The sequence below is a fragment of the Strongylocentrotus purpuratus genome, unplaced genomic scaffold, assembly GCF_000002235.5.
Source record: "Strongylocentrotus purpuratus isolate Spur 01 unplaced genomic scaffold, Spur_5.0 spur5_scaffold_11, whole genome shotgun sequence".
NCBI lineage: Eukaryota > Metazoa > Echinodermata > Echinoidea > Camarodonta > Strongylocentrotidae > Strongylocentrotus > Strongylocentrotus purpuratus.
In genome coordinates, this window is record NW_022145596.1 from 28,178,356 (window position 1) to 28,197,094 (window position 18,739).

At 37.5% G+C, this 18,739-nt stretch overlaps 1 protein-coding gene across 5 annotated transcripts in view; it reads right to left on the minus strand.

Moving 5' to 3' along the window:
* Nucleotides 1–255: 255 nt before the first annotated feature.
* LOC581997 (WD repeat-containing protein 19) overlaps nucleotides 256–18,739 on the minus strand; it is a 44,523-nt gene continuing 26,039 nt past the window's right edge. For 4 of the 5 annotated variants that reach the window (XM_030981093.1, XM_030981092.1, XM_030981091.1 and 1 more), the window contains 15 exons: nucleotides 16,694–16,755; nucleotides 15,703–15,923; nucleotides 14,811–14,868; nucleotides 14,048–14,277; nucleotides 13,339–13,479; nucleotides 12,489–12,578; nucleotides 12,012–12,136; nucleotides 11,454–11,635; nucleotides 10,451–10,625; nucleotides 8,525–8,649; nucleotides 7,442–7,523; nucleotides 6,585–6,735; nucleotides 5,185–5,308; nucleotides 4,322–4,398; nucleotides 256–3,320 (listed from right to left, as the gene is read on the minus strand). In XM_030981093.1, coding sequence (XP_030836953.1) covers nucleotides 3,209–3,320; nucleotides 4,322–4,398; nucleotides 5,185–5,308; nucleotides 6,585–6,735; nucleotides 7,442–7,523; nucleotides 8,525–8,649; nucleotides 10,451–10,625; nucleotides 11,454–11,635; nucleotides 12,012–12,136; nucleotides 12,489–12,578; nucleotides 13,339–13,479; nucleotides 14,048–14,277; nucleotides 14,811–14,868; nucleotides 15,703–15,923; nucleotides 16,694–16,755 — 1,955 coding nt within the window. In that variant the 3' untranslated portion in view covers nucleotides 256–3,208. Of the gene's footprint in view, nucleotides 3,321–4,321; nucleotides 4,399–5,184; nucleotides 5,309–6,584; nucleotides 6,736–7,441; nucleotides 7,524–8,524; nucleotides 8,650–10,090; nucleotides 10,409–10,450; nucleotides 10,626–11,453; nucleotides 11,636–12,011; nucleotides 12,137–12,488; nucleotides 12,579–13,338; nucleotides 13,480–14,047; nucleotides 14,278–14,810; nucleotides 14,869–15,702; nucleotides 15,924–16,693; nucleotides 16,756–18,739 lie in introns of those variants that run through there. The other variant, XM_030981094.1, reaches the window with a different exon arrangement.

The window sequence follows — 18,739 nt, forward strand, 5'->3', positions numbered from 1 at the left end:
AATCCCGCACTTCTATTCTCTCATCGATGTCCATTTCTCATAACCTATTCTCTCTCTCTCTCTCTCTCTCTCTCTCTCTCTCTCTCTCTCTCTCTCTCTCGATCTCGAATCAGTGTATTTTCTTATTTCCCTTTTACTGTCAAATACTTTTCTTTCTTCTATCTTCATCTTGCACTATTTTCCCCCACATCTCTTCATTTTTCTCAAGTTTAAGGCAGCAAGTAAAATTACATGTGAATCAAACCTCAACTCAGCTTAGTTTTACAGACAAAAATTTGATTTATTTTCACAATCAGCAAGAATTTGTGAAGTGAAAGACTTCAAGAATCTCGGTCAATAATGATTTTTTTTTTTGCTAGTAATTTCTGTATCTTTGAATTTCATTTAGAAGGCTTGTTAGATAATAATTCCATCAACATAATATCTACATGTAACACTGCAATAGCATTTACAATACATTTTCTTTTTTTACAACTATACACTTGAAAAATAATACAAAACTTGTCGCTACAATAAAGCTCAATAACTTAAGTACATTCAGTAGTACTTTGTTGAACAGTTAATAACTGCGAAAATCACCAATATCTCATTCAAAACGAAGATCCTTGAAAGAAAAATAACATTGATCCAGACATTGCTATCAAAGTGACTAAAATGCTCAACGTTGAGAAAAGCTGTGTATAAATAGAGATCTATATTTCATCAAATAAAGGACGGTTGCATACACATTTATGTCACATCAATGGAAAATAAATAGCTTTTGCTTTCGGGCTTTTGACATGTAGTTATTGAAACAAATAAGAGCAATGCTCACATATAACAGAAGTTAATTGGCTACATAACATCTGTAGCAAAACGCACATAATAGGCTCAGATATCTCTCCTGAGTGGAGAGAGGCAATACCAATGAATGCCCCACCACATAATATTGTTGTGATGACTTTGGTGTAGAGGGGCAACAATTGAATCAAACATTGGTGTTATATCTGTGTAAGTGGCAGGTGAATCAGCTATATCTTGAGTAAAACCAATTAATATTAATTAGAATAATAATCCTGTTTCTTCTTTTATACAACATACCACCAATAAGCCCTTGTGACTTCTCATATATTTCACTGTGAATACAAAATGAGTGTAACATGAATACAAGATGTGCACTTCAAAGTTCAGCTGCTAACATTACTTTGGAAATACATGTGTTTGTACATTCTTTACACAAGTTACTATTCATTTAAAAAATAACACAGATAAAATTACTTGTACCTAAGAAAGCAAAAGTTTGGTCAAACATGTTTACCTAAAATGAAATCCGTCGTGGGTATTTACTATTTGAGTACATGTACATGACTAAAAAACTTAAGGTAGGGTATTTTACTGACACGACTTCAGATTTACATATACTTCCATTATCTGTTAACAATGTCCATATGCATTGACAGTCATGTCCCACAATGCATCACCAACTGATTACATATGAATGGTAATACCTGGGTACATGTATGCCTTCATAGAAAGATGGCGCAATTGAAAATATAAGACGGGAGTGGTAGCAATGTTGATAAAATACCCTGCCTTTTAGTGAGCAAGTACCTCCAACACATGTAATGATGCAAATATATAACAAGAATTAAGGGAGAAAAAAGATGATCCAAAGTGATATTATTTGCTTTGCAGTTGCAACTTCTTGATGAACCCAAGATATCAAAATATAAGACCATAGATGACCTTTAATATCATAATTGCATTATGTATCACCTTTACATCAGAAATATGAAAGCCACAATTACTAATGTTAAAGAGTTGCTGAATATCATCACATGTATTCCATACCAAAATTAAATAAATTACGTTTCAGCAACTGCATTTAAGTAAATGAATGAGATGAGCTAGTGTCATAAAGTTTGGAATATCTGGAAAGGAGGATGAAATCAGGTTTATTGAGTCACAAATATCTCAAAGCTAATATTTAGACGTCTGCTCATAACTGCAAATCTTTGAGTACCTCTATCACAGTTGTGGACTGGAGTGGTTATTATCTGTATCTGATATAGCTGCATGTCCAATTTCTACCTTAGATGCAGTGAAAACTATTTTCCAAACAAGCTTTGTTTTGATACACAAACTCAGGAGCTAAAGTCTGTCATGTACAATATTTTCAAAGTTCAAACCTGTCAATGTTTTACATCCACACATTGCGAATGATCGGGGGTACACCCAGAACTGGACAAGGGGCTCAGAGAAGCAAGCAAGCCAACCCACAGCTTCAGATAAGCCTTTCATAGCCATGTGCACCCCAGACAACAGGTACCGTTTACAAAAATGCAGTATTAAAAAGTTTGTGCATTTAGTCAAGGTTTGCCATTCTCAGAACCAACTTTCTTTCGTTATTTTCTCCTGTCCACTTAAGTGGGTATCATCGATATGTATTCTCCTCTCCTAGGTCTATTCAAGAACAGGAGGGAGAGGGGGAGGGGGAGGGAGGGATCTACTTTATATTAACCCCATTGCAGCCACGCAAGGCTGTATCATTCTGTATTTGCTATCTAGTTTGGGGAGAACACTCATGTTGGAATCAATAAAGCATTGCATGCTCATCATAAGTCACTGTTCTTTCATAAAATCTGGACATATCCATACCCCAACCTTCCACAGTCAAACTAAGAATCTCTCAAGGTAACATTAAGAATACAATGCATTTTGTATGCTTTCACACAGTTCTCAGACAATAAGAGGAATCTAGGATTCATAACAGGAGTTTGAAGGCCCCGAAATGAAAAACCATTCCTCCGAAACAGGAATGGTTGGCAGCTATATCCACATTCACTTTTCTGTCACTTTGAGAAATCTCTTTAATGGAGGTTTTTCATTAAAGCCCCACTGCACTAGTTTGGCCAGGAGGGATTAGACCTCCCTGCATGGTCACTGACAGATTTATCTCATCAAATCAGCTCTCAATTAACATTTTTTTAAAGAGGATCATGAGGGACCAATGGTCACCGATTAGGCATTGTGTGCTATATAGAGGACGCAAGTAGATACAGGTTTATAAGTGGTGCAGTGGGGCTTTAACAAAATTAAAATTAATACAAACTATCCACTACATGAATAGGTATGAGATACTGCAGTGTTGAGTATGTATGGGAGATGCTAGCTCTCAACCATGTGAGATAGTTGGTCTCTTCTTGTGATCCGACTAGCTAGGTTCACTTCATTCCTCTCCCTGAGCCTGAAGATACGACGAGGGATCACTAATCTTGGTTACCTGACCCGCTTTGATGTTCTCTGAACACATCGGACATGTGTCTTCTGATTCCAAGAAGCTGTGAATAAAGGAACAGGTTTAGAGGTCAATCTGTGGAGTACCTCAACTAGGAGGTCCTGGATTCAAAACAAAGTTCATGTGCTAGTCTCTTTATTTAGGCATTAATTTTCTGTTATCAAGTCCTTCAGATAGGGGTCAATTGGTTGGTCATCTACAAATACATACTTGCTGTCTGAGCAGACATTTCAAATAAATCACAAATAATTCAAAGGAGGCATGTGATCCCAAATCAGCTTTATATCTTCAGATTTCTCCCTTCATCAAATTTTTAAATCCTTACCACTTTCCTGAAGCTAACAAAATCGCTTCACTAATGTTGCTATGTGGACAAGGGTTACCATTACTATCTCAATTTCATACAAAGTCAATGGGGTGACAATTACTCACAGGTGTCTCTCATGTTAACTCAAAACAGAGAAATTTCAGAATCAGAATTTGATAATCGAGTGCAATATATGTATGTGGATGAAATGATAAACGTAAAGACCAGTATTGGAAATGCCCCAATTTCAAAAAATGAAATGGAAGCTCTTTATTACCAATCATGTGAAAGAATATGTTTCGAGTAATACATGATGATAACAATTTTGCCGGGAAACCGCCTACTAATTGATATATTTGGTAAATTAGTTTATCTATTGGACTGTTAGAGATAAACGCACGTGTCGCACACGTGTGCGTAGTCCCATACATCTTTCTTTGTACAGTGCTTTTAACTTTACGAAGACTGGGCCAAATTTCTTATCATTTTGATGATTCCAGAACCTTGCAGTACACACAAATACTTATATGCTAGATGATTAACTTTTTCTGATCCATTCCACAACGTTTCTTTCACAATGCAATCGCATGACCAGAACTGGTCTTTATCTTGAATGAAATCATATTACATTTCGAATCAATGACACTAGATTAAAAATCATCTTGGTGAAAATCCTACATTTCCATGAGCATGTTTAACTGTTATCATGGTAGCTATGAAACAAACATTTGACATACCTTGTAAGCTCTGAATACAAGGCTGGGAAATCACACTTAGGACAGACTGCCCAATCCTGACGTACCATGTGACGGCCCTGGAGAAAATATGGAAGACAAAATATCAAATGAAAATATGCAAACGGTAAAGACTGGATTCAAACATTACACATGGTTGATACATAAAAGGTGTATTGAGTTTATCTGGATTAAAAGGCAAGTATAGTTTTATTTTAACTTGAGTGACAATTTGATAAGGTAAGTAGGCTCAGTCTGTAAAGCGTCTGCCTGTCAAACTTAAGATCGTGGCCTCGAATCCGACCCAGATGGATGACTTAAGCCCGAGTTGTGTGTTAATGTGCCCCTCCTATCCCTTTTTTAATATACGCAGACTATGTTAAGTGGAAAACATAGTCTGCGTATATTAAAAAAGGGATAGGGCTTGGATAGGGCGTTAAATGGAGGCCCTGTGTAGAGGAGAGTCACCACCTTTGCATATTAAGAACCCACTGCACTATTGTATATTATTATTATTATTATTTATTTGACCAATCGGAAAACATACAGAGAGTATAACAATCAGATAACACATAAAAATTTCATAATACATGCAAACATTTTAGGAAAGTGGAGAGGAGAGAGAGAAGGATACAATCTGCTGGTCAGGGGTGACAAAAGCAATTGAAACTGCTATTACTCGAAAGCATGTCACCCCCCTGATATCCTACCATGTATCCATTTAACACCTTGCTAAGAGTAGGGGGAAACCCCAGTGTAGTGTTTCACCTGCACCCCCCCCCCCCCATCATTTATACCGGGAGATGAGACCATCAGTCATCAGTCAAAGCAAGCTAGTCATGATATGTGCACAGTAGAAGTCTTACTGTAATAATGCAGTATGGGGTGGTGTTTTTACAGTCTGGGCAGGACAGCTCCGTCTCCTCCAGCTCGTATTTACAGTTAGGACAAGGTTTAGTCGGCTCGTCCTCCTCCGTCTTATCAGGTTTCCTGTAAGAGATGAATAGAATAGAAATAATGATGATGATTTTCTGCTTTCCTTCCACCAAGTCTCAAGTAACTGATCCAAGTGCTTTGCAGTAAAGTGAAACCTGTCTATAAAGAGCATCCAAGTGAGACAAGAAAAGTGGTCTTCATAGGCAGGTGGTCTTTATGTACAAGTTCCTTTAGTACATGTTTCAATGAGAAACCCCTTTCAAGGGAAACAAAAAATGTGGTCTTTGTAGACAGGTGGTCTTTCTATACAGGCAGTCATCTTTGTGGTTTGAGAATTTTTTCAGGATTTTTTGCATGTCAGAGGGTTAGTACAGTAAAAAGAATATAGTAAGTAACATTATATACAAAAATTAAGCAATTTTTTTTCATCAACCTTCAACAATGTTACCAAGTCACTTTAAAGCAGGTTTCGACTATATATCATTACCCTTGTCACAGGATCCAGTTATGATTCTACACTTTGCTATGCACACTCTACAATCCACTAGGGGACATTCCAGCCAGTCACTATTTTATGGGCTGATACATCCTCTTTCATGCATACCATATCACATCCTACCCTGTATCCATGGTACATAGTGACTAGCTGGGATGTTCCCTAGTGGACTGAAGAGTGTGCATAGCAAGGTGCAGAATCATAACTGAATCCAGAGAAAACCGATGATGATGGCATAACCTAGCTTAAAGACATACGTTTAATTTAATCTATCATCACTATTTTTCAATCAAATAGATGCCTTTTCAACACTATAAATCTGCCTGGTCATGATGTAATAAGCCTTGATGGAAATCATAGCCCTGGGAGGTGTTTCATAAAGTTACGCATAACCTTACGTTTTAACAAAGTGTGACTATATTTCCAATAACCTCAATTAAATTATGGCAAAAAATATACTTTGCATTAAAAATTGTTTGTTATAATAAGAATGTTACTCTACATCTGCACAGTTCAATGTTAGTTGATGCAGTTAAAAATGATTGAGCATCCCATTTGGCTTTTCATATTTAAGTCGTTCGTAAAGTCATGCGTAAGTGTACGAACAGCTTTGTGAAACACCCCCCTGGTCTGATTAATAGGGTCAGGTGAAAACATTCTGTATTTGATTCACATATACTTGGGGGAGGGAGGGCTGACTTCTATTTTATTCATTTACTTGAATTATAATAATGAAAATGCTGGCTTCAATATATAAAAGACATGTCCGTCATGCCGTGAATACCACATATAGAAATGAAGCAAACCTTTTTGAATTGGCATTCAAAAACTCACCTGACTATGGCCTCAATCTTCTTCTTATACTTGAGATCGATCGAGTTCCTATACTCTGGTCTCATGAGCATGGCAGCATAGCTGAAGGACGAGTTCTTTAGACCTGACCGATGGCACTCGATGACAGTCGATGTCAAGATAGGTACAACATCTAAACATTGAGAAGAAGAGAGACAAAGAGAGAGATAGAGATCAGTTCTTTCATGAATCAGAAATTCCAGTTGTTCATCGGAATCTATTAGCACAATAATAATAACAATATGAAAAATTTATATAGCGCTTGTGAAATTAAATTTTCAAAGCAATGTACACAAATCAAGAATACTACAAGAAAAACCAATATTACAAATGGAATTAACATCACATAAATTACCAAGAAAATAAAATATTACTAACATAACTGAACAGATTAACATTACTTAAATTACCAAGAAAACATTACTAAATAAATTAACACAACATGTAAATTTCTGGGAAATTTAACATACTAATGATAGCAACAATTTAACAAAAGACATAATGTAGGCATCATTGTAATACAAATTCACACTTATTTTGTTATAGTTATTGGGGTTGATTTTGGAATAGCTCATCATATACTATAGCTCATCATTACTAATTATAATGATTACTACCATAACTGTTTTTTGTCCCTTCAATATAGGACCTTTCCTGAAGTTAATTGATCAAACCACTGGACTCCTGTATACCCATTTATCCAACAACACAGTTTACCTTTGGGAAATACATGTCTACACAATACGTGTAGTATACAACTACTTCCATGGTGATAGCAGTAAATTTGGACAATTATTTGGGCTGTCTACAAGTTGCAATGAAAAGCAAGAAATACTTACGAGCTGGGAATTTGCTGATGTTGTTAGCCACCCTGATGAGCATCCGAGCGCCTTTCTTATGATCACCTTTCTTCACATGAATCTGTAAACATACAAATGAAGACAAATGTTAAATATCAGTGGAAACGGGAGGACGCAACTGACCTGTGAAGTTAGTTCTTTTCAGATATGTCATACAAAACTTACATGTTGATTGACTTTATTGAGTATGCTTTTTGATAGACAAAAGTCTTTATATTCAAGAACATTCTCCAATAACTTCCTTGTGCTTAAATTCAGCGGGTGGTCTCGTCCGATCTGAGGTCGAGATTGGTGAAGAAAAAAAACCCGAAGGTGTTAACATGGCATACCATGTTTATTGCTTCTTTATTGCTTGCATACCATGTTAACATGGCATACAGCGGTGTTCTTTCTTGATTTTTTTGCTTGCAGCGAGGAGCCATTGCGGTCCTTCAACTCGGTGATTGCTGTAGCAACCATCTCGGCAGCTTGGTAGCGATATACTTCTTTATTGCTTGCAGCGAGGAGCCATTGCGGTCCTTCAACTCGGTGATTCATAATATATGAGATGAATTAATGATTTTAATTAAGTCTATCTGAGCAGATTTGGCTTGAAATCGCTTCCCCTGAATCTTAAAGCACAGTGATCTTTTAGTATTATTTTGTTCATATGAGACTTGAGGTACTTTGACTCGGATGCACAGCTAAATGAGGTAACTTATCTTTCTATCTCTCTACCTATTTGCCACATATGCTGCCAATTCTTGCCAAGGACAGGTTGCTTGCCCCACACTCAAAACGTCAATATGACACCTTTCAAGGAATGTCCTCAAGAAGCTGATAGACCTTGAAGAGGCGTGATAGCTCAGTCGGTAGAGCAATGGTCTCGTAATCCGGTGACCCGGGTTCGAAACCAAGTCAATGCGCTAGTGCCCTTTGGTAAGGCATTAATCCTCACTACCAGGTCCCTCGGAGAGGACCTAAAGCCGTCAGCCGTCTGGTTGCTTACTTACAAGCATTTATGCTTTCTTAGCAGTCAGGTAAAATAACCACCATTCATTCATACCTAGCATCGCCTCTTACCTTGACCAGGATATAGCTATGTAGAATCATGAGGTTATTAGCCATCTCGGTAGGGATCTTTATCTTCTGCGCTCTCAGCTCTGTGTACATACTGAACAAGACATCATGGGCATTCCTGTAGTTACCTGCAAAGACAAATGACAACAACGTTAACTGCTTGTGCACACAATGGCAGAGCAAGAAGAAAAGACAGATTATGTTAGGTCACTGAACAAGCTTTCATTTTTGTTGAAATAAAGCGAGTAGCATGTGTCATCGGGGCAACTGGCACATCACCTGGGACCTGTTTCACAAAGCCTTTTTTAAATGATAAATGACAAAAATCAATGACAAATCTGTTGATAACCAATAAGAAGCAAGGATTTCAGTAGCTTATAACAACAACTTTCATTTGATTTGTCACTGATGAAAAGTTTTGTGAAACGCCCCCCCCCCCCACCCCTGTACTAATACCATGATAATATGCTTACCAGCAATCTGTTCCTCCCTAGCGATGATGGTAGCTGTCCTAGCAGCCTCTCTGTATTGCTTGAGAGCCATGTACAATCTAAAGAGATACTAATACCATGATAACATGCTTACCAGCAATCTGTTCCTCTCTAGCGATGATGGTAGCTGTCCTAGCAGCCTCTCTGCATTGCTTGAGAGCCATGTACAATCTAAAGAGATACTAATACCATGATAACATGCTTACCAGCAATCTGTTCCTCTCTAGCGATGATGGTAGCTGTCCTAGCAGCCTCTCTATATTGCTTGAGAACCATGTACAATCTAAAGAGATACTAATACCATGATAACATGCTTACCAGCAATCTGTTCTTCCCTAGCGATGATGGTAGCTGTCCTAGCAGCCTCTCTGTATTGCTTGAGAGCCATGTACAATCTAAAGAGATACTAATACCATGATAATATGCTTACCAGCAATCTGTTCCTCCCTAGCGATGATGGTAGCTGTCCTAGCAGCCTCTCTGTATTGCTTGAGAGCCATGTATAATCTAAAGAGATACTAATACCATGATAATATGCTTACCAGCAATCTGTTCCTCCCTAGCGATGATGGTAGCTGTCCTAGCAGCCTCTCTGTATTGCTTGAGAGCCATGTATAATCTAAAGAGATACTAATACCATGATAATATGCTTACCAGCAATCTGTTCCTCCCTAGCGATGATGGTAGCTGTCCTAGCAGCCTCTCTGTATTGCTTGAGAGCCATGTATAATCTAAAGAGATACTAATACCATGATAATATGCTTACCAGCAATCTGTTCCTCCCTAGCGATGATGGTAGCTGTCCTAGCAGCCTCTCTGTATTGCTTGAGAGCCATGTATAATCTAAAGAGATACTAATACCATGATAATATGCTTACCAGCAATCTGTTCCTCCCTAGCGATGATCGTAGCTGTCCTAGCAGCCTCTCTGTATTGCTTGAGAGCCATGTATAATCTAAAGAGATACTAATACCATGATAATATGCTTACCAGCAATCTGTTCTTCCCTAGCGATGATGGTAGCTGTCCTAGCAGCCTCTCTGTATTGCTTGAGAGCCATGTACAATCTAAAGAGATACTAATACCATGATAATATGCTTACCAGCAATCTGTTCCTCCCTAGCGATGATGGTAGCTGTCCTAGCAGCCTCTCTGTATTGCTTGAGAGCCATGTATAATCTAAAGAGATACTAATACCATGATAATATGCTTACCAGCAATCTGTTCCTCCCTAGCGATGATGGTAGCTGTCCTAGCAGCCTCTCTGTATTGCTTGAGAGCCATGTATAATCTAAAGAGATACTAATACCATGATAATATGCTTACCAGCAATCTGTTCCTCCCTAGCGATGATGGTAGCTGTCCTAGCAGCCTCTCTGTATTGCTTGAGAGCCATGTATAATCTAAAGAGATACTAATACCATGATAATATGCTTACCAGCAATCTGTTCCTCCCTAGCGATGATGGTAGCTGTCCTAGCAGCCTCTCTGTATTGCTTGAGAGCCATGTATAATCTAAAGAGATACTTAGCATCCTTAGGTATACCGTCTGTCTCTCCCATCAGATAATCTATCAGTTGATGGGCCAGCTGGTCATCTCTACACTTTCCAACCTGTACAGGGATAAAAAAAGAGATGCAACTTTGACTTATCACCACGAACAGCCCCATTTTTATAATCATCATTATTCGTTTCAAGAGGAATTGGTAGGAATTTGTTCCTTGAAATGCTAAAGCGCCGTATGGCAGCCGTGCTAAAGCCAGGGTAATAATCGGGAGTGCCAGGAGGGTCAAATCTCACTGACATGAGCGCTATACAAGAACCCATTATTATTATTGTTATTAAGAGCTAGTTTGTCATCTTCACACCTGTTCAATAGTAAAAATGAGATCAAACTTAGACTATAGGTTTTTTTTACCAAAATCATCATTGCTATTGTCATCGTCACCACCATCATCATTATCATTAGCACCATCATTCAATGGGCTTTACACCTTCCAATGTGTACAAGAACCAGAGAGAGATACTAAATTACAGGGATGTTATTATCATTGCCATCAATATAATCATGATCATCACCATCTTCATCCTCCTCCCCATCACTTTCATCCTTATCCTCATCCTCCTCTTACTCATCCTCATTCTCATCATCGTTACTATTATCATCATCACTGTCATCATTGTCACTATCATTATCATTATCATTGTCACTGCCATCATTGTAATCGTCACTGTCATCATCATCATCGTCATCATCTTCACTGTCATCATCATCATCATCATCATCATCACTGTCATCATCATCATCCTCATCATCATCACTGTCATCATCATCATCATCATTACTGTCACAATGATCAATATCATCATAACTGACATGATTCTGCAATTTCCTGAAAAAAATTGGAGGATCATCTAAACCACACACAGGAGAAACTTACCGTTTCGATGGCCATCTCAATGGCTTGGCTGTCGTCCCTTGTATTGGGGCAACGCAGGAAGTGTTTGAGCGCCCTCTGGTACTGTTCACAGAGAAGGAAGAACTTGCCGGCTAGCAGGTGGTTCTTCTCTCCTTCAAAGTACAGAGCGATACTCTGGTAGTCCTCGTGGCTTGCATCTTCACCTGTAAGATAGGATTCAAACAAAATATAATATTGTTGAAATCAGGCTTAATTTCCAGATAAAAAATGTTAAAGTCGATTCTTATTAATAGACTTCATACGATTAGAAATTCAATTTGTCAAAGATTCCGCTTGTTTAAGCAACCTTATTTTCTTGTAAATTAGCAAAATCATTTCTATGAAATGATTTCACTACAAAGGTCTACATGTAAACTTCAGTCTTAAATTCCTAAGGTTTCAAATAAATCTGATAGTTGTCTTATACTTGAAAGCAAACAATTTTTTCTGAACTAAAATCATTTTCATCTATTTATTTGGCTAAACAAGAAAGAAAAAATGGGCAAAGGCCTTGTAATTTGAGGGCTGCATTGATCTTACCAATGATGTCCGCATAGACTTCCATCTGGTTATGGGTTTGTGCCAGCTGAAAGGCATCATTGTTACATTGTGACATCACCAAGAACTGGATTGCAGATGAGTAGTCATTCAGCTTCTGGAAAAATCTAGAAGGAGAACAAATAATTATGAAGATAAATACACATTATAGGCATGGCAGCTACCCAGCAAAATTATTTCAGGTAAATGGTTAAATCATTGGAATACATAATAAAGGAACGATATGCACAGGAATCTTCAAAACTTTAAAAATTGTAAACTTTCCAGTTCTTTAGAATTGTGTGTGTTTTGCCATTTTTTCGACATTGATTATAGAAATCAGACAAATGAGATTTGATGGCTTATCAAAAAATGTTCACTGGATTTCATGTATAAATTTATTAAATATAAGATTGCAACTAAAGAAGAAAAAAAAACCTAGAATTATCATTATTTTATCACAATCTATTCATCTCTTACTTGGCAACCATCTTAGCTCCCTCAACTGATCCTGATTCTTTCACCACACGCACAGCCTCTTCTGGGTTTTTCAGATAGTCTAGCTGGATTCTGTGAAAAAAAAGCACCGAAAGGAAGGTATTAAAACATATACATGTACAATCATCCTTTCAGCTACAAAGCACAGTAAAGCAGTATCACAAAGTAACGCTAGTTGATAGTATTACCCTGCTCTTAGCTTAACAGACGTTTAAAATAAAAATACAATTTCATGAAATGATCATTCCCCCCCCCCCCCCTGGTACCCTCTCATTGCACCTGGGTAGTGAGAGTCAATTGTAGAAAAAATGCATTGTTCGAAGTCATCATGATCACACAGGTTGATTTAGAATTATATGTACAGGGATGCCAGTTAGAATTGATCAGAGGGCCTGAAAATCACCTAGAATGAGCTATTTTTGTACACAAAAAAAGCCTAAACTATGGTCTGAAAATAACTTGCCAGGGCCTGAATTCAGGCTATTGCCTGAAAACTAGCATCCCTGCGTGTAAAGGGAACAAAGACTTCCCAAAATGGTATAAAATGTATAAATCTTATAAAGTAATATTCTCTTTCCTATCTTTAGCATAATTGTATATGCTGTATTACATGGCTGTGCTTCTTACTGAATAAAAGTCTTCTCAATAGAATATAAACATTGTAACTACTTTGAAATATTTAAACCTTCTCATTGTCCTCACTGCTAGCATCAGAATCATAACACATTTCTATAACCATTATTGTTGTCATCCCCATCAATACCTGTCCTTAATTCTGTGATACAGCACAGGGCAAATATTGCAAATCCTGTTCATTTCTCTATGTTTGTACCTGATGACATTATCCCAGTCCTTGGCATTCTGGTAGGCCAGCGCAGCATCCTTATACTTCCCATCAGCCTCCTTAGCCTTGGCGTACTGGGTATGGATCTTGGGAGATGTGATCTGGGGTAGCAGTTCTCCTACCTTGGCCCTGGAAGGTTTAACAAAAATAATACAGCAGTGAGATATGAAGCACTTTCCATTTTCTGTTTTAAATAGGTATCACTGCCATTATTTCATGGTTGTCACCATCATCAACATTATCCTAATCTCCAAATGCAATATGAACACTTTAATTCATGATAATCATCACCATAGCCATACTCATCATTATTATATTCCTAAAAATAATCCATCTTATAATTATTATTTATTATTACCAACTATTGTCTTGATCAATATCAGAATATCCTCACAATTAACATTATTATCAATGTTTCTAATCACCATCACACTCTTTGGAATAGTTCTCATTACCACCACCAACGTCATCATCATAATTGTCATGATAATCACAGCATCTGCATCAGATAGAATTCATGTTTACCTTCTAAATCAATATCACCATTATAACCACATTTATTTATCATCATACTCATCATGAAAATGGTCCAAACAATTGTACGCATCAACATTAACAACAAAAAACCAAAAAAGCATCAGGGAGATCCACTAATCTAACATACATGCATGAGACTACTAGGTCACTCCCAACTCACCAATTCTTGCATCTGATATAGACAGACGCTGCTTTGTCCGGGTAGCCTCCCCTCTCGTAAAGCTGAGCTGATTCTGAGTACTGCTTCATGCTCTCTAGGATAGATGCACAATCCCTCTTCACAGCTCGGTTGTTCATCTTCATCGCCATGGAGACACCACGCCTGATATCACCGATACGGATTGACATGCGAGCCACGCCCGTAGCGCATGTCTCATCGTGGTCACGCTCCTGTGATGGGAAGAGATCATTCATAAAATACATGTAATCAACATCCAAATGAGAAGAGATCATTCATAACATACATGTAATCAACATCCAAAGGAGATGTCTTTACTGAGAAAGTCATCTCTCTATTTGAAAATGACGTTAAACATTGAATTTAGCCAATGCCCACTGGCAGTGGTGGTTCATTTATTAAGCCTATGAAAATGAGACGATTCAGTCGTCAACAAATTAAAGAGCATTCAAACCAGACAACCTTTTTATTTTAAAACATAATTAATGATGAATTGAAAACTGAAGCCTGGGAAAGATCAAAATATGAAATCACATATGGTATGCAAAGCACTGATACAGATCAAATTTTAAGGACTACAGCATCGGTAGTTCTTAAAAAAAGTACTTTCCTCTTACTAATTGATCAAACATTCTAGAAGTATTCATAACTATTTATATAATGTTCTTCTAAGCAAATGGTTGATAATATATTATCCTAAAACAAGTCCTATTTATTAAACTTATAAATGCTGTATGATATTTACCTGTTCTTTGCTGGTGATACCTTTCTCGTAATGGGTTAGAGCATTGGGATAGTCACCACTGTATACAAAGAAAACACAACAACCACATGAATTGGCTTCCTTCAAAATTATGATTTAGGCATGCATTTACTTGTAATAGTCATGTAATGAAGTTATCAAGCACTTATCTACTTTATATTATAAGGGGACAACATGTATCTTGACAAGACCGCCTTGGTCTTCTTTAGTATCTTTGATTCCATGTATAATTATTTGCATCTGATCTGTTTTTCTGATTTGTATGTGTATTGGAATTACATAAACTTGAACCAAATATTGGAAAGCTACAGCAAGACATTCCCGACACTCAAAGTATTGAATGTAAATTTGATGTAGAGGAATAGCAAAGATAATCCAGAGCGTGATCCTTGGATATGGGCAATTCAACATAAACATCTATAATGTAATGATATATCTGTAAAGCGCTTAGAGACATCGTCAATGTATTAAGCGCTATATAAAAGTGGAATATTATTATTATTATGAAGAAATCAATTATGACTTCTAAAAGAAAACAAGAAGTGAATTAATACTGCAGTTCTAGGTGTTATAAATATTTCCTAAACCTGACCATCATCAGACTTGAGCAAAAAGGAACAACAAAACATTCCTGCTCTCTATAGTTGGTAGTATCTCTCTATTTCTCAACCTCGCTCATGGATCTCTGATGTGGAATGGGAGGAGGGTTTACCAATTCTGTTTCTGCTTTTTAGACCCCCCCCCCTCTCCACCATACAAAAAAATGTTTTGTGTCATCATACCAGCATAAAATTAACAATGAATAAATGGATATGTCTTACGACGGAACCCCCTCACACATCACCAGATATAAAGAGAGGGAAATGTTACTTACGTAAACTCAAGCTGCTGGGCATATTCCTTTGAGATGTATGGGATCTGTCCTGGGGCTAGGGTCTTGGCCAGCTTGAGGGCCTGGTCCCAATGCAGCAGGTCTCTCCTCATCTCTAGGGCTGTGATGGGTCTACTAGAGGCTAGGAACAGGTCCTGGGCTAGATTGAAGTCTTCTTGGTACATAGCCAGGTGACCAGACAGCAAGTTACGATCATCGATGCCCTACGTTAGCAAAAGGAAGTCATTTATAAGAAATTACTAGCTGGGAAACAACATTGGTCTTATCATCTGTCAAAGTAGGGTTTTATAACTCCTGTAAAGTGTTGGGAGCCCCGAATTCGCCAAAAAAAATTGATGACAAATTTCACTTAATTGTATCATAATGTGAAAGAGGATGTCATTTAAGACACACTTCTGCAAAAATTCCCCAAAGATCTGTTTATAGACAAATATTGATAAAAGAATACATAATTTGGGTTTTCTGTTGTACACAGAAAACCAAAATTTTGTATTCTTTCATCAATATTCGACTTCAAACACATTTGTTTTGAAAATACTTGCAGAAATAAGTCTTAAAAAACATCCTCTTTCATATTATGATACAATTTAAGTGAAATTTTGTCATCAAATTTTTGGGGCTCCCAACACTTTAGAGGGGCTTTAATGTGAACCACAATGTTGAGTAAGGTTATGGATTTTATGGTGGAGATCTGATTTATTGGTGCATTTTGGAGGAGTATTTTTCTTGGTGCATCTATACTCTCTCAGATCACAATGGCACTTACTTTGTAGACAAAATATCCAGAGCATAATCTTTACATTGAATTTTAATGACCGACTTGAATCATATCATATCAGAAATCTGAATGGTCTGATATGGACTATTGGGTGTTATTTTATTCCACATACTTGGATGCTTAATTGCATGTAGTTTGATGAGAGTTACTTCATTCTCAGTAAGACCAATACACGGCAGATGCATTCATTCTTACCGTGATCTTCTGTAGGGAAAGTACCATACCAGCCTCTCCTATATGTCTATACACTCTCAGAGCTGCAAGAAACAGAGATAGAAAAGAAAATTAATATTAGCACGGTAGTCAATCAGTATAACAGGAAATGTGATTCCTACTAACGATAGTGTTTCATAAGACTAGTCCAATGTGGGAAAAGACATGTCACAATCTGAGAGAGAGAGAGAGAGAGAGAGAGAGAGAGAGAGAGAGAGAGAGAGAGAAACAGAGTGAAATGCAGAGATAGGGGGAGAGAGGTAATAGTATAGGAGAGAGAGGTAATAGGATATGAGAGATAGGTATAATAGGGGAGAGAGGTAATAGGGGCAGAGATATAAGGGGGAGAGAGACAGATAGAGAATATGAAGACATAATAATTAAGAAAGTAACTAGATGCCTCCGTCATAGAGCAAGTTTACAAACGAAAACAGAAGAAATTTTTCAAATTCGAGTTTCATTGTAATCCATTAACAGGTTCTCAGAATATCGTGATTACAAGCGATTTCTCATATACATATACTGTATTTGCCGGCGTAAAGGCCGCACCGCCGCATAGGCCGCATCCCCCAACTTTGACATTTCGTAGAGAAAAAAAAAAAAAACGGACCAAAGAAAATAATTGTAATTTTCCCGTAGAACTCTATTTTTCCTACAAACTGATACCAAAATTATCAATCATTTTATAAATAAACAGGAAGTTTACCTAAAAAATTATCGTAATTTAGCAAATCTTCATTCATGGGACACTAGAGGGCGCCTCGCATCCATACAGAAACCTGAATGGCCAACCTATCGCAGGGTGGAAGCATGGTGGAAGGATGTATCTTTTTTATAATGTTATCCGGTCTTACCCCTATCGTACCGTCAAATGTAGAAAATAAACAAGCTTTTGTATTGTTATTAGAGATCTACCGAGGTTAGTTTGTCGCTTTAATTAATTAGATAGTCTCAATTATAATTCAGAATTATCTTACTGAAAAGTTAAGAACACCGATGATTGCACGCTGTGAATCTCCGAAGGTGCGTTGGATTTGTTAGCAACTCCAGCCCCGTAGCTCCCCACCAGAGTGTGTGAGTAAGGTACCAAAATCATACCTTACTCACACACTCTGTGGTGGGGAGCTACGGGGCTGGAGTTGCTTACAAATCCAACGCACCTTCGGAGATTCACAGCGCGCAATCCATCAGTGTTCTTAAGGACATTTTTACAACTTTACAAGTACGAGTTTCTGGTCAGTTTTCTTCTTATTTCTTTCGTTGCACAACGATTAAAAAGATAACTTCTTCAAATTTGCTGCTGACGTGGTTCAGACTAGATCTTGTCCGATGTGTTTTCAAGTCAATTTTGTTAATATATTTTATTGTATGAAGTTTTGACTTGCGATTTTTACTCTTTCGGCGTAAAGGCCGCACCTCGACTTTTTAATATTTTCTCTTCCAAAAATACTGCGGCCTTTACGCCGGCAAATACGGTATGACCCTTTGATCTTTGACCTCATGACCCTAAAATCTACTCAGTTCATTGGCTCTGCAAGATGTCCTGAGTTAAATAGTAATCCATCTGTCAGTTCTAATGAGAATGCGTTCACAAGCTATTTTTGCATACATAATGAGCCCATGACATTTGACCTTTGACCTCATGACCTAAGAATCTACTCAGTTCATTGACTCTGCAAGATACATATATGATCTAAGTTTGGCAGGAATCCATCAATCTGTTCTAATGAAAATGCGATCACAAGCTATTTTGCATAAATAATGAGCCGCATGACCTTTGACCTTGACCTCATAGCCCAAAAATCTAATCAGTTCATCGGCTCTGCAAGTAACATACATGACCTAAGTTTGGCAGGAATCCATCAATCGGCTCTTGAGATAACGCGATCACGAGCTGTTTTTGCATATATAATGAGCCCTGTGACCTTTGACCTTTGACCTCGTGACCCCAAAATCTTATCAGTTCATCGGCTCTGCAAGATACATACATGATTAAAGTTTGGCAGGAATCCATCAATCGGTTCTTCA